The sequence below is a fragment of the Gossypium hirsutum genome, chromosome A03 (assembly GCF_007990345.1).
Source record: "Gossypium hirsutum isolate 1008001.06 chromosome A03, Gossypium_hirsutum_v2.1, whole genome shotgun sequence".
Classification (NCBI taxonomy): domain Eukaryota; kingdom Viridiplantae; phylum Streptophyta; class Magnoliopsida; order Malvales; family Malvaceae; genus Gossypium; species Gossypium hirsutum.
In genome coordinates, this window is record NC_053426.1 from 29,894,035 (window position 1) to 29,911,001 (window position 16,967).

Below are 16,967 nucleotides of genomic sequence, written 5' to 3' on the forward strand. Positions count from 1 at the left end.
TACCACAATTCTTAGATTGCAACCCACAACAACCAATCCCAATATTCACCTACCCATATTCGAACCATGCCCCTAAAGCCTTTAGAATCTTACCTTTTTGTCGAAAACCGATGACTAGGTCCAAGTCTAGCTGCTCCAAAGATCCAAGCCTTCGATCAAACCTCTAGAAGACACTAATCACCAAAACAAATCATCGGTTAATGACCCTTAAAGCCCTATGCCCAAATCGACAGCAGCCCTAGATTTTAGGGACTTTGGCTTTTCTAAATTGTAAAATAAGACTAGATCTGAGGTGATGAGCACTTACCACTTATTCCTCTTTCATTTCTACGCAGATCTGATACAGATCTATCCTTTAAACGATAGTAGAACTCGAATCTAGGAGATTTGAAGTTTCGGCTATAAGTCCCTAAATCTACGGTATTTCGGCTTTTTAAGTGACGAAGAATATGACGATTTGAGGCTATAACTTTGAAGTAATGTTGCCGACAGATACTAAGGGTTTAGAGAAGATGAAAGTTTATCAAAAAGAACAAAAATAACTGAAGGATTTTGGCTTGGAGAAATCGGCACAAGAAGTGAGTTTTCGGGATTTCGGCTTTTATGGCAATCGGCTATGGAGGTTTTGTGGAGGATGGGATCGACAGAGGAGTTGAGTAAGGTGATCGGAAGGTTTCGGCTAGAAGAAAAATAAAAAAGGAAGAAAGAAAATAGAGGAAAAAGAGAGGAAGAAGAAATCGGCAACAAGGAGAAGGAATTTGCGTTTTCGGCTTTTGTGAGAACTCAGAAAGGATGAATGACAGTGAAAGCTTTCAGGTGGCTAGCCCTAATTCTCCAAGACAGAAAAAGAAAAGAACCTAACCCTAATATCAACTAAAACAATCAGCCCAACCTCCCTAAGGCCCTTGCCGAAATTCACTTAAGTGATCACATGCCCGGCACATGCCTAAAATTAAAAGGTAACAATATGCCTACCTTGCAACTTGATCCCTGGACCTTTAATTCCTTCCCAAACGCCATTTTTGAGGAACTTAGTGGCGCCACCTTGCCACTTTACCAAGGCCTTATTAGTGTCGTAATTTACGAAGTTCTTCTTAAAAGCCCACTTAGGCCTATTCACTTAAAATCCAACCTTGATATTTTACCGTGTTTAACTTAGGCTTGGGCCTTCTAAAGGCCCACTAACACATTTAAACACAATTCCAATATACAGAACACCAAAATTTCAAAATTTACTAAAAATCACAGAAACCCAGAAAATCCCAAAAATTAGGGCGTTACAATCTCAACATGTCCTCTAAGATCTGTATTACTCTTTCTGACTGTCTGTCAGTTTGTGGATGAAAATCGTGCTGAAACTCAACTTGGTTCCTAAATCCTCTTGCAACTATTTCCAAAACCTCGAGGTGAATCTTCGGTCTCGATCTAAAACAATCGATAACAGCAAACCATGAAGCCTCACAATCTCGGAAACATACAAGTCGGCCAATTTTTCAAGGGAGTAATTGGTACGCACTGGTACAAAGTGTGTTGACTTAGTTAGTCTGTCAACAATAACCCATACTGTATCTATCTTTTTTGGGGTTAGTGGCAAACTAGTCACAAAGTCCATAGTGATACGATCCCATTTCCACTCGGGAATCATAATAGGCTGAAGTAAACCCGAAGGAAATAGATGTTCAGCCTTTACTTGTTGACATACTAGACACTTGGAAACAAACTCTGAGATGTCTCTTTTCATACCCGACCACCAATACATTTTCTTAAGGTCGTTATACATTTTAGCACTACCCAGGTGAACAGATGAACAACCACCGTGTGCCTCATTCAAAATCTTCTGCATAAGTTCATTGTCTTTGGGCACGTAAATTCTATCTTTGAACATTATACATTCATCGGTACTGATACGAAAATCCGCTTCAATTTCTGATTCACACTGATTTCTCTTGGCTTGCAACTTCTTATTGCCTTCCTGAGCTTCTCGGATTTCTTGGAGAAAAGTTGGTCTAGCTCTCAACTTTGCTAAGATCGAACCGTCATTAGATACCGTCAACTGAGTGTTCAAGGCTCTCAAGGAAAACAACGACTTCCTGCTCAATGCGTCGGTGTCTACATTTGCCTTTCCCGGATGGTAGTCGATAATGAATTCATAATCATTTAACAGCTCTAACCATCAGCGTTGTCTCAAATTCAACTCCTTTTGAGTTATCAAATACTTTAAGCTCTTATGGTCGGTGAATACCTGACATTTCTCTCCATAGAAATGGTGTCTCCAAATCTTCAGTGCGAACACTATAGCCGCTAGCTCCAAATCATGGGTCGGATAATTTCTTTCTTGTGGTTTTAACTGTCTCGAGGCATAGGCTATAACCTTGCCTTCTTGCATGAGCACACACCCTAAACCATTTAAGGAGGCATCACTATAAATTACAAATTCTTTGCTCGAATTCGGTTGCACTAAAATTGGGGCTTCAGTCAACAAAGCCTTTAATTTCTCGAAACTCTGTTGGCACTTTTCTGTCCATTCAAACTTGGCATCTTTCTATAGTAGCCTTGTTATCGGTGTAGCTATCATAGAGAATCAATTTACAAATAGTCTATAGTATCCCGCTAGCCCCAGAAAACCACGAACCTCTGTTACATTTCTCGGCGGTTTCCATTCCACAATAGCTGAGACCTTACTTGTGTCAACTCTGATTCCGTCACCCAACACAATGTGTCCTAGAAATCCGAGCTCGATGAGCCAAAACTCTCTCTTACTAAACCTGGCATAAAGTTGCTTATCCCTCAAGGTCTGCAACACAGTTCTCAACTGCTCCGCGTGCTCACTCTCATTACACAAATAAATCAATATGGCATCGATAAAAAAAACGACGAACCTATCCAAGTACAGTCGAAAGATGCAATTCACCAAATCCATAAATACCACCGGGCATTTGTCAATCCAAAAGGCATAACAAGAAACTCGTAATGCCCATATCTCATCCAAAAACCAGTCTTCGGTACATCTTCTTCCTTGACTCTTAACTGGTAGTAACCCGATCTCAAATCTATTTTAGAAAATATAGTGGTTCCTCTCAATTGATCGAAGAGATCATCGATCCTCGACAAAGGATACTTGTTCTTCACTGTTACTTTGTTAAGCTATCTATAGTCGATACATAACCTCATCGACCCGTCTTTCTTTTTCACAAAAAATACTGGAGCACCCCATGGTGAATAACTCGGTCTAGCAAAACCTTTATCTGTTAATTCTTGCAATTGGACTTTCAACTCTTTCAACTCGGTGGGGGCCATTCTATATGGTGTAATCGAGATTGGCATCGTACCAAGAACTAACTCGATACCAAACTCAACTTCTCTCACTGGAGGTAATCCGGGCAACTCTTCCTGAAAAAGATGATTCTATAAACTCACAAACCACTGGCACTGATTCAATCTTCGACTCGGACACTTGAGTATTCAGCACAAAAGCTAGATAAGCCTCATACCCTTTTCTCAAATATTTTTCAACGGTCAAAGACAATATTACCACAGGCGATTTATCCAAGTCACCTGGTCCAACCCAAAGAATATTCCCATCTTCACACTTTAACTCAATAAATTTCTTCCCACAGTTCACTACAACACTATGAGAAGTCAACCAATCCATCCTGAGGATTACATAAAACTCATTGAATGGCAATAACATTAAATTAGCCTGAAAACAATGACCTTTAATTGTCAAAGAAAAATTCCTACATACTTGGTCAACTAGCACGTGTCTACCTAAAGGGTTGGATACTTTTATCACAAACTCAGTGGACTCTACTATCGTATTTGTACGGGGTATCTAATCCATACAAATATAAGAGTGGGTAGACCCCGGATCAATCAAAGCAACAACAAATATATTGTGAATAGAATAGGTACCAGTAATCACGTCGGGAGACTCTGCCTCCTCACGGGCATGAATGGCATAAGTCCTCTCAGGCGCTCTGCCCTTTGACCTAGCCACAGCATCTCTAGTCACACCTCTGCTACTAGCTCCACTGCCCAGGTTCTTTTGTGGTCTATCTCTCAAAGGAGCACTACTCGCCCTTACATCTTGCTTTTTCTCCTTGTCATCAATTTCGGGGCAATCTCGAATAAAGTGGTCTAATGATCCACACTTAAAACAACCTCTTTCATTCACTCGGCACTCACCAAAATGGCTTCTACCGCACTATGGACACTCCAGTCTATTTGGCTGAGTGCTTTCGACACTCGCGACAGAAGTGGTCTGAGCTCTCTATGCCATGTTCTGCTTGTTCTTGTTTCTACTTGGAAATCCCACTGAGACACTCGATCGAGTACTAAATTCTTTGGATCTTTTAGATGACGACTGATGTGCTTTCCCCATCTGTCTTTTCCTTAAGCCCTACAACTTAATGGCCGCTTTCCTCCTTTCTTTCACCAGCTCCTTCTTGCACACTCTCTCGACAAGTACCACAAATTCTCTTATTTCTAAAATGCCCACAAATACTCGGATATCTTCATTGAGGCCATCCTCAATCCTTTTACACATGGTAGCTTCAGTGGATATGCATTCCTGTGCATACTTGCTGAGTTCACGAACTCACGCTCATATTCCGTCATAGTCTTATTACCCTGTTTCAACTCTAAAAATTCCTTCCTTTTCTAGTCCATGAACCTCTGGCTAATATACTTCTTTCTGAACTCTTCTTGGAAAAATTCCCAAGTTACTCTTTCTCTCAGTACCACGGACACGAGAGTATTCCACCACTGATAAGTCGAGTCTCGTAGAAGTGACACGGTACACTTCACGCACTCTTCAGGCGTGCATGACAGTTCATCGAATACCCTCATGGTATTTTCTAACCAAAACTCCGCTCTCTCCGGGTCATTATCTATACTAGCTCAAAATTCCTTAGCCCCTTATTTCCGGATCTTATCTACCAGAGGCTTCTCTCTTCTGAACATGTTCACACCTTGCGGAGCCACTGGGCATATTGAGGAATCGGCAAAGGTGGAGTGTTCGGGTTCGCACGAACAAACTCTGTATACCAAGCATCCATCATTTGGAGGTAGGCTTCCCTAGTCTTTTCGCCTTGGCCCATACTCACGGGCTCACTCTCTACTGGAGCTATCCCTTCTGCGGGAGCCGACGCATTACTTTCCACGTCATCCGTAGTGGTTCCATCAAGATCCATTACTATATAAAAACACAATTTATAATTGTCAAGAATCGTCACACTATCAATATATATTTATGGCATGTATAGCTAGACTCGTATTCTAGCTAGGTTAGTCCTAAAATCAACTAAACCATGCTCTGATACCCATAAATATAACACCCCTCACCTGTATCTAACGCCGGGACAAGGTTCGAGGTGCTACCGAACTTAGCTCAAGCATATGCATATAAAATCGGGCCACCAAAATTCTTTTAACTTAGAACTTCTCGTTCACATGCATTATGTCCCTTAAACAGGCTCACGAGGCCGAAAACATACGTTAGAGATGGTTCAGGACTAAACTGAGAACTTAAGAAAACTTGAAAAATTCATGCTGTAACGCTTCACATAACCGTGTGGGTATAGACCGTGTCGTCATACACGCCCGTGTTGCTTAGGACACGCCCGTGCCCTTACCCTATGTGCAACACTGACTTTAAAACACGGCCATGGCACACGCCCGTGTGGCCTGCCCTTGTACAACACTGACTTTAAAACACGGCCATGACATACGCCCGTCTGGCCTACCCGTGTACAACACTGACTTTAAATTTTAAGTGCAGGGGACACATGGCCATAAAACACACGCATAGGAGTAAGCCATGTGTCACACACGGCCTAGACACAAGACCGTGTGCCTCGCCCGTGTGGACAAAATGAGGCCATTTTTCCAAGCCATTTTGTCACCCATTTTACACAACCTACACAAGATCATTTCAATATAATAATTTTACCACAATAGACACCAGTTCATCCATAGAAAGAACATTATATGCATTTACCAAAATGAATAATAGCCATTATTCTAGGCTTGATACAAAATGAAGGGCTTTTGACTTAAGCCAAAATACATAACCAATTTCTCATTAAATCAAACATCCTAGTCTAGCCCTATACATGCTATACTCAAAAAAGATTTGTACTATACCAAGTGTTTCGATTGATAGTGTGATTGATACCTCTGACTTCAAAGGATCCTTGAGCTAAATAAGCGGCACTGAAAGAAAAAGGGAAAGGAAATAAGCATAAAGCTTAGTAAATTGCATATAAGTAAATATACAACAACAATTTCACCATTAGTCATCATGCTCATATCTCAAAGGTAAGTATAAACTTAACTTACTCATTACCGTCTACTCAAGTCACATTTTCTAATTTGAGCTCATTACTCATTGATTACCAAATAAGTACCTGTATCACTCACAATGTTATTATACTTTCCTTCTTAAATCACTTTCTTAACCTTTAAAATTTAACCTTTCGGAATACTACCGGATATTCTATAAGCCTCAAACATGGGATATGTTGCCGATGCCATGTCCCGGACATGGTCTTACACTGGCTATCATCATCGAGGTTGATGCCATGTCCCAGACATGGTCTTATACTAGCTCTCATCTATACGTGCTGATGCATGTCCCTGACATTTCTTACACTAGCACAACTCTTAGCCGATGCGTGTCCCAGACACGTCTTACACTAGCTATCATCGTCGAGGTCGATGCATGTCCCAAACATGTCTTACACTGGCACTCATTCTCTACGTCAATATCATGTCCCAGACATGGTCTTCCACTGGGTATCATATTGTGGCCGATGCATGTCCCAGACATGTCTGACACTGGCACACAAGTAATCTGAATTTTATGGCATGAATATCCGGTCTGTTTCTTAGGGTTCCAACTAGATCTTTTTACTATCTCAATCATTAATATGCATTCTCATTTCACGATCTACCAATTCATGCTATGTCAAATCAATGAAAATTCAAATACATGCATTAACAATGTAATCGTATTATTTACATACAACTTACCTCGATTTACAAAATGTACTCGACTAGTCGGTTTAGTCGGATTGCTTGGCTTTTCCCTGTCGAGGTTTGATTTTGGCAAATCTTGATCTATAATAACAAAATGCACTCATTATTCACTAATTACCAGTAGGTAATCATAAATTCACATCTTTAGTAAAATGACCATTTTGCCCTTAGACTTTGGCAAAATGACCATTTTACCCCTATGCTCAAAAATTGATTTTTATCGAATTTCTTCATATCTCAAGCCTATCCAAACTCTTTTTACTCTTATAGTAACCCCAAAATTCCACTATTTCCCACTCTTATCACCTATTTTGTAAATTATGCAAAATAGTCTCTTTAGGTGTTTCCATGCTAACACCTTTCACAAAAGTTGTTTATAGCACAACTAGGACTCATATTCTTCCATAAAAACTCAGCAAACACTAAAAACCCATTCATGGCAAAAGCCTAAACTCTTAACCATTTTTCAAAATAGACCCCTCATTTGAAAACTCATGCTTCAAAGGTCTCAAAAATGTAAAAATCTTCAAGAAAACTCATTAAAATCACTTACTTGTGAGAGGAACAAGTTGTTGAAATTTTTTAAGCTCGAAACATTTAAAAATGGCTGAAAAATCGGTGGAATGAAGAGAGAATGAAAGAAAAAAAATGATAGCTAGGCTTAGGTATTATTATATTACACCTTATGTCATCAATTTCACCTAATGTTGACTTTTCAACGTTTCCATCTACCATGGCTGGCTATCACTTAATTAATGGCCCAATTTCACTTTAAAAACCCCTAATTTATGATACATGGAAATTTGACACTCTTAGCTATCAATTTAAGATTTTTGCACTTTATGCGATTTAATCTTTTTTCGCCACCGGGCTCACAAACATTAAAATTGACTCACCAAATTTTTCATGTACTAATATAATCATACTATAACCTCATAATATTAATAAAAATAATTTTTCCCAACTTTGAATTTGTGGTCCCGAGACCACTATTCCGATTGGGCCCTAAATCGAGCTGTTACAAGGACTCGGAATGAATAGCTTTAAATATTCATATTTTCTTTTACATTACTTAAATTACTTTCTCTTTGGGTTTTTTATGTAATAAGGCCTTTTCTCTAATTTTCTAGCTTTTAATTTGTGGTTTTTTTAACTATTATGATATATTTCTATTCAAGTAGAGTGTGGTTTTCAAAAGTGATATTTGTTTTCATAACATCACATTTTTGCAACATTGTTGAAATGCTTCTGCAACAAACATGTTTTTAAAAGTAAGGCTAGTTTAAAATGGTTAACAAATAATTAAGTTGACTTTAGAATTAAACAAAAGGGCTTTTCTCTTTCAAGCTAGATTTATTAATAAGACAAAGTTTTTCAAAAAGGCATTTTAATGTGACACACCAGATTCGGTCATAACGTCTAGGCCAGGTTTGGGGTGTTACACTGCGCACGGAAACAAACCGTACGCTGAGTATGAACTCAGTGGTATTTCTATAATTCGAACACTTAATAATAATAAAAATATTAAAAACTCTTAAAATCATATAATAAACACAGTGGTATAGTTGTTCAATATCATCAAGTAATAATCAACTATTTACTTTTCATTCAGTAATCTGTTTTAATCCAACTTCTATATTAGTCAATAATTTTCAATACCAATCAGTTTATCATTATCATTCAGTAATAATCAGTTTCCAACAAATATTTACAATTCATTTGAATAATAATATTATTCTTCATTCAATATTCTGTACTATTCCATTTCAATAACAATCAATATTCTTTAGTAACAATCAATTGATCTTTATTGTTCAGTATCAGTCAGTCATTAGTATTAATCAGTTATTCAGTAATAATAATTTATTCAGTAACAGTCGTTTATTCAGCAACAGTCAATTATTCAGTAATAATCAGTTATTCAGTACCTTTATTTACCCCTATTAACATAATTCAGACTTTGGCGGATACACGGATCCAACCAAACACACTAGTATGGCACAATGTGCCTCATCGGCTTTGCCGAAGTAAACAGTAGCAGTACGGTACATAGCACCTCATCGGATTAATCCAAAGTAATAGAAACAGTACGACATATGAAGTGCCTCATCGACACAAAGTAGAAGTAACAGTAAGACACTGTTAGTGCCTCATCGACCCATGGTCGAAGTATCCCTGTACACTTCCAATCCTATGGCATGCTAATTATATCCGACTTAGCCCGATACTATTAATAGGGTATTCAGTACACTTTTAGTTTTCAATCAGTATATATTTCAATTAATCAGATATATTCTCAATTCAATATATTTCAATTCACTTTATATTAGCAAATGTTCAAATTTCACAATAATCATATATTTTCATATCAATTTCATCATTTCCCAAATCAATATTTTTTTTTCAATATAACCTGCATTCATATTCAATTCCACATCAATCACATTTATCCATATAAATTCAATAAATTTAACATATACCAATTAATCCATTTCAATCATAAAACACAATAATCCTTACCTTAACATTTGCTGTAATAGCCCAAAATTGGGTCTAGTTGGAACAGAGGTTTCGGGACCACAAAATCCGAGATAAAAATAATTATTTTATGATTATTTTGAGGTCTATGATATGATTGCATGATTTTTTGAAATTTTCATGAAGAAATTCTATGCATAAAGTGCTTAATTTTAAGTTAGGGACTAAATTCAATAAGTTGCAAAACCTGCATTCTAGAAGTTTCTAGTATGAAATTGCTTTGAAATATTAATTAGGAGGTCTTAAATAGAAATTTGACCAATTTCTAAGAGATGGACAAAAATTGGACATGGATGGAATTTTTGAAAGTTTAGTAAGGAAGGGCATTTTGGTCATTTGGTAATTAAAAGAAATAAAAAGGGAAAATAAAGCCAAAATTGACTCATCTTTTTCATGGAGGCCGAAATTAGCATGGGGGAAGCCATGGCTAGGGTTTTCAAGCTTTCCAAGCTCAATAGTAAGTCCGTTCTAACCTCGTTTTTCAAGTTCTTTACGTTTTTGAAATCCAGTAATTTGATTAAGCTTATTCTAGCAATAATTTAAGCTAAGGTTCATATTTGGAAAAATACCCATAGGTGAAATGTGTTTATTTTGCTGTTTTATGATAGAATATGAGGTTTTAAATTATGTTAGACAACTTGTGCTACTCAGTTTTGAGTGAAAACGAGTAAAAGGGCTTAATCGGTAAAAATACCTAATAGTCATAAGTATATGTTAGAGTGAGAATTTGATGTTGCTATAGAAGGGAAATGTAACACCCCAAACCCGGCCCAGACGTTATGGCCAGATCCGACATGCCACATCGAAGCGTTCAAAACATTTTAGGTTGTTGTTCTAGAAAAACTTACTTAGTGTTTTAAAAGATAATTTCAGTGCAGGTTAAAGTGAATGGAAGCTGAGCACCAGGTAGGAAACCAAAGAGGAGGAGGTGAGTCCATCGGACTGCTTAAGTACCAAGCTCCCTTCAGATCCAATCCTAGACATGCACACCGCCATTGCCACACCTTAATGTCATGTATATTTCTAGAAAACCAATTTGATTAAGTCTTTTTTTTAGGAAAAGTGATTAATTTTGGAAAATATTTTCATTGCGGAAGCTTTACTTGTTGTTGTGTATTTTTGAAATCAATTACTGTTTTTGAAAAATCGCCCTAAAAGCTATTCAATTTCAACAGTTACATATAAGTAATACCTATCTTAATAAAACATATTAAAACCATAAAAATAATTAAGTGGCCTTATTACAATTAAAGAACCAAAACCTTAAACGTAAATAAAAAGGATATCCAGTTCACCAGAAGAAAATCAACTTGCAGAACGTGTGGCCACTCCGAATCCCTCAAAGCTCCAAGCCCACTATGGTTGGGGATTACCTGCGTGGATGAAAAATAAAGGGGTGAGTTTGGGGAAACTCAGTGTGTAAATTAACCCAACCATAGCCTATATCAGCTCAAACCACAGAAACAGAATAAGTTGGCCTTAGCCCAGAACAGAATTCAGAATAAAGCCCATAGGCCCATAACAGAACAGAACAGATATCACAAGTTTATGCAGTACCCAACCCATATCCAACCACATGCACCCCCATACCAACCTTTCACCATGTGGGGAGACTACTCGACCCACCCAACCGCTACACGCCACAGAAATATGCAGCATGGCTGCCAAAATAGATAATGTTACAGAGTCACCAGAATAGATAATTGTGGCAGAGCCACCAGAACAGATATATGTGGCAGAGCAACCAGATCAGATAATTGTGGCATAGCCACCAGGACGCTTCCTCCATAATATAACCCATGTCCCCATGCAACAGATATACAATCATGGCATACATCATACAGAATTAAATGATCATGTTTTTCAGTTAAAAGTAACCCTAGGGGTATAATGGTAATTTTACACCTAGGGGTATATCAGAAATTTCCATACATAGGGGTATTCAAGTAATTTAACTATTCTTAGGGTTTTCATGCATAGCATAGCCATTTACGTAGGACCAGAAACACTTACCGCGTTTTCTCACAGAATTGGGCCTGTTGGCCCACTATCCCAATTTTGGCCCATTACGCCCAAAAACATCGAAACGCACAGAATCGTGCACTCTACATTCTTATCACTTTAATCTACCATATACATCAAACTATTAATCTCACGAGCATTCGCACACTCGCATGTTCTCAAAATACCGGCTTTTGGCATTTTGGCTTTTCGGCTTTTGCCGATCTAGTCTATAAGAGGGTGTCAGTTACACACCTGTTTGCGATGATATGCTGACGAGATCCACACACGTACTGCCTACAATTGGATTACTAACACATTAATCTAACTTATCAAAAACGAACTACGTAATAACACCTTACCACATTCGACCAAAAGCACCTTAGGCACTAGCGATCCTACCTTTGCCGAAGTTAGCGATTATGTCTAGATCCAGTCGTTCTACTTGTCCAAGCCTTCGATCAGTAGCCTTTAGATCCCACTATTATCAAAATAAAATAGTTATAACATCCCTTCGAGCTACATGCCCAAATCGACAGCCCCCCTAACCTTTAGGGGTTTTGGCTTTTCTAAAACCTGAAATAAGGATTAAGTAAAAAACTTACCTCTGGTTCCTTCAGTCAATGATTCCAATTAACTCTTACTCGATTCTGATGTAGATCTACCCCTAAAATGATAACAAAAGTCGAGCCCTTAGTGATCTTAAAATTCGGCTATGACCCTATGGCTATGCGTTTTCGGCTTTTTGTAACAGTGAAGAAAAGTTGAGGTTTTGTAGTGGCTTTGTCGACAGAAACTTGGGGTTCAGAGGACAAGAGAATCGATCAAGAAGATGAGAGAAAATAAGAGGTTTTTCCTAGAAGAAAACGACACAAAAGAAATCAGGCCTTTGGGATTTTGGCTTTTTGAGGCAATCGACTATAGGCTTAAAACAATGGTAAGAAAGTTGTGTAGGGTAGAGTGGTGGAAGGATTCAGCTATGGAGAAAAGAAGAGGAGAAAGTAGATGTAGAGAAAAAGAAAAGAAGAGAAGAGGAGGAAGGATGGTCAGAAAAATGACACAACTTACCCCTAATGCCGAACTTATACTAGCACTTAACCTAGCCGAAATTGCCCCCTAAAGCACCCCTTGGCCTGCCAATTCTTGCTCCTCAAAAGTCCACCATTCGGCCAACACTGTTCTCCCTAATTAGCTCCTAAATCCTATCCCTTATCAGCTCCTAAGTCCTCTCCTGACAGACTTTCACTTCAGTTCCACTGCTTACCTTTTCTGTACATAAAAGTTAATATCACTAATTTGCTTACCTTGTGACTTGAACCTTAGCTCTCCTTGGTCATCCACACGCCACCTCTAAAGCCCCCCAAGTGGCGTCACATGCCAACTTACCACAGGCTTCCTTGTGTTTTATTTTACCCAGTTAATACTTAAAAGCCCAGTTAACCAGAACCCCTTTTTCTTATGGAACTAGAATTAACTAAAATTACCGAGTTTTAACTTACACTTGGGCTTTCTAGAGGCCCACTAACATAATTAAACCTATACCCACGCAGACAGAACACAGAAATTTTAAAATTGCCAACATACACAGAATTCCCAAAAATTGGGGCGTTACAGGAAAAGTGATCAGCATGTCATAAAACATAAGAATAAGGGATGAAGTTTAATTCCCGAGCCTAGGGGCAAAAGTGTAAATATGCAAGTTTATGCCAAAGTTTGAGTTAAGGATTGTTTTGAATAGTACATTAATTAAATAAGTAAAATATGATTTTTTAGATCCCGAAAAACGAGATTTGAACCTAGAATGAGAGAAAAATCAAAAATTGGGAAAGTTGGTAAAATGGTCGTTTTAGTATCGAGGTAAGTTCATATGTATAATAAGCATTAATTTATGCATGTTTCAATGTAAAATTGATATATTTATTATAATTTCTGAGGTGTTGAAAGTATGTAAGTTGGTATGATAATAATACATCAATAATGCTGTAATTTATATTTGAAAGTAAATTTAGTGAATTAATTGAATTGTGTTAAATTAAATGATTATGGTGCCAAGTTTATGAATTGATTTAAAAATATGTCTATGGTACATGAAGTGCATTGAATTATCATACATAAATGTGATTTCTATGATTATGGATATTATGGGAAATTGTAAGTTCATATGATTTTTAATAAGGCAATGTGTAATTTAATGTTATTGCCTTGATATTAAATGAGATGTAAGTTTATATGTAAGTAATACATCAAAATTACTTGTATTATGATATTTTATAATAATATTGGAAATATGTTTGTGTATAATTACTTGATTAGTGAAATTATTGGGAAAGAGAGAGAAATCTCAGTTGAACCTTCAGAAAGATTGGATGATACAGATAGTATGTAGCTAGGTCACATGTATGGTGCTGAGTGCACATCATGTGTACAAGAGAGCTACAATACATTTTTATGTAGCTAGGTCGCATGGGTGAAACTATGTGTACACCATGTAGACAAGAGAGCTACGGGATATATGTAGCTAGGTCGCATGCGTGGTTCCAGGTGAAGGACACCATGTAGACAAGAGAGCTACGAGATAAACTGGCTAGGCCACATAGGTGGTACTGAGTGTTCACCATGTGTACAAGAGAGCCGAACTATCTGATGCGTGGAGCTATGTGTTGAAACCACCAAGTATCGAGGATAGATTCGAAGTGTTCAATGGGAGACTCTCTATGTATTGCTTTGTGAGTTTTGTGATGAATAAGTGCAGGAACTTGGTTTTGTGAATGATGTGTTCATTAAGTGACCAGGCCGTGGTAAGGTTATAAACAAGTAAGTTATACATGAGGATGATTTCATGGTGAGCTTGTGATCATGGGCCTATACCTGTGATGTATGAAATATGGTGAAAATGATTTGTGATATGTATGTTAAAATGAGGTTAATACAAAGAAAGTGTGAAAGAGTGATTTAGCAATAAAACTGTTTTGAACAGTAGTAGTAATGTGATTTTAAAAAATCACTAAAAATAGTAGAAATTGAATCAGAGTCTGAATGAGATATCAAATTAAATCTTAATGCATCTATTTTCAAATAAAAGAAATAGAGAAAGAAAAGGAGTTCTATATTTTGAGATCTTTATGTTTTTGAAAGACTAGTTCAGAATGATTACGTGATCCCCTGTTCTGACTTTGGAAAATCAAAACAATTTGGATAAAAATAATTAGAGGATTAAACTTATACTTTTAAAATACCTAATAAGTCTATTTTCAAGATAAATCAACAAGAACATTATTTGAGGTTTGTACTGTGAGATAATTAATTTTTAGTGAAGAGAGGTCAGAACTATCAGAAAGTGAAACTGGGGAAATTTTAATGAATAAACTGTACTAATTGGCTCAACCAAAAATTATGAAACTTTTATGGCAGAAAGATATGTGAGTCTAGCTTCAGGGGAAATTTACGGATCTTAATTTGGAGCTCTGTAGCTCGAATTATAAATAAGTAAGTGACTATGACTCATGTGGATAGTTTGATGTGAGCATTTATTAGTAAATTATGAAATCGTACTTACAAGAATGCTATTTACATTAAGGATGTGGAATGGAGAGGAGGAGGAGGAAAATAAATATATGTGGAATACATGGAAACTATGGTATATGAAATATTGATATAATGAAATAAATGATATGTGTTTATAAGAAAACACAAAGAGAATGATATGTGTCCTGACATGTATATATATATATGACTAGTCTCAATGTAATGCTTGTTGGGTATGGAGTTGAATTGAAATGTTTCAGGCAAACACGTTATTCTACGCATCTGAATTGTGGTACTTTTATAAAGATATGATCTAGCTTTAAATATGAATGCTTGATGATTAAGCTGAAGAAATTTGGTAAGATGATAATCTTGGTATAAATGTATAAGTGTGTAAGAGATTAAGGTTGACCAAAGCTTGGAAAATAGCCTAGGTATATTCCACACAGGCAGAGACACGACCATGTGTCTCAGCCGTGTATGGAACACGACTTTGGGACACGGGCGTGTGGAACCTTAAAGCATCAAATTTCTAAGATTTTCGTAAGTTCTCGGTTTAGTCCCGAACCCTTTCTAAAGTATGTTTTGGGCTTCGTAGACTCAAATAAGGGACTATGTGTAAGTGAATGAACGTTTTGAAATATGAATGAAATTTTATGGCCCGTATTTTAGTTTAATGTTTGTATGTTTGTCCGGTAACGCCTCGTACCCTATCCTAGCCTCAGGTACAGGTAAGGGGTGTTACATTTAGTGGTATCAGAGCAGGTTTAGTCGATTCTTGACTAACATAGCAAGTGTGAGAGTTTAGTTATACATGCCACAAATATGTGATAGTGTGATGTCTCCCGACACCAATGAGGACCATTTTGTTTAAAATGAAGTATTCTCCAACGGTGCTACATCTAACCATTTGATAGTAATATTGAAGTATTTGAATAAAGTGTAGCTATGATGCGTTAAACTCAGAAAGGTATGAATAAGAATTCGTGATATATGTATATGTGATAATATGTGAGATGAAAGTTTATATAGTGATATATTTATTCATATTTGTTTGGCCTTCATATGCTGTTGCATGCTTGACTAAATTGATTAGTAAACGTGATGACTAAAGTTATTCAAAATTCATAGAATGTATGAGTGAGTGCACTTGTTTGAAATGAGATAATTGGAAATTTTATGTAAGACAGATATGAATAATAAATTGTTTGAAGTGGATAGTATGATTATAATGGCATATGTGGATAATGAAAAAAAATGTGTCATATAGATATATGTCAGAATCGAGTTAGAGACTGTACGACCTTACCCCCTTACCAATGAGGTATATATAACGGAAATTCATGAGAATCATGTTGACTAAGCTCCTAAGTGTGGAATCAAAGAGTTCAGTGATAAAATAATTATAGATATGACCAGAGACTGAGAATGGTTGACAAGTGAAGGGCAGAGTTAGAAAAATATCAGAGTTGACAGAGTTATCTTGGGATTCAAATTGATGATAGAGTGTTTCTGAAAGTATCATCTTGAAAAAAGTTAGTTAGATAATGCTGGAAATTATAAGAAAGATACTAAACTTCACTCTGGTAAGATTTTCGAGGACGAAAATCTCTAAAAGGGGGGAGAGTTGTAATAGCCCAAAATTGGGTCTAGTTAGAACAGAGGTTTCGGGACCACAAAATCTGAGATAGAAATAATTATTTTATGATTATTTTGAGGTCTATGATATGATTGCATGATTTTTTGAAAATTTCGTGAAGAAATTCTATGCATAAAGTGCTCAATTTGAAATTAGGGACTAAATTGAATAAGTTGCAAAACCTGCATTCTAAAAGTTTCTAGTATGAAATTGCTTTGACATATTA

At 36.9% G+C, this 16,967-nt stretch overlaps 1 protein-coding gene across 1 annotated transcript; it reads right to left on the minus strand.

Annotated features, from left to right (window-relative positions):
- Positions 1–1,387: 1,387 nt before the first annotated feature.
- Positions 1,388–5,192, minus strand: LOC107887809 (uncharacterized). The gene is made up of 8 exons (XM_041094487.1): positions 5,047–5,192; positions 4,436–4,583; positions 3,913–4,204; positions 3,533–3,621; positions 3,341–3,390; positions 2,633–2,879; positions 1,792–2,119; positions 1,388–1,515 (listed from the first exon to the last, which is right to left on the minus strand). The coding sequence occupies exons 1-8, from the start codon at positions 5,190–5,192 to the stop codon at positions 1,388–1,390; spliced, it is 1,428 nt and encodes a 475-aa protein (XP_040950421.1).
- Between the last annotated feature and the right edge of the window lie 11,775 nt (positions 5,193–16,967).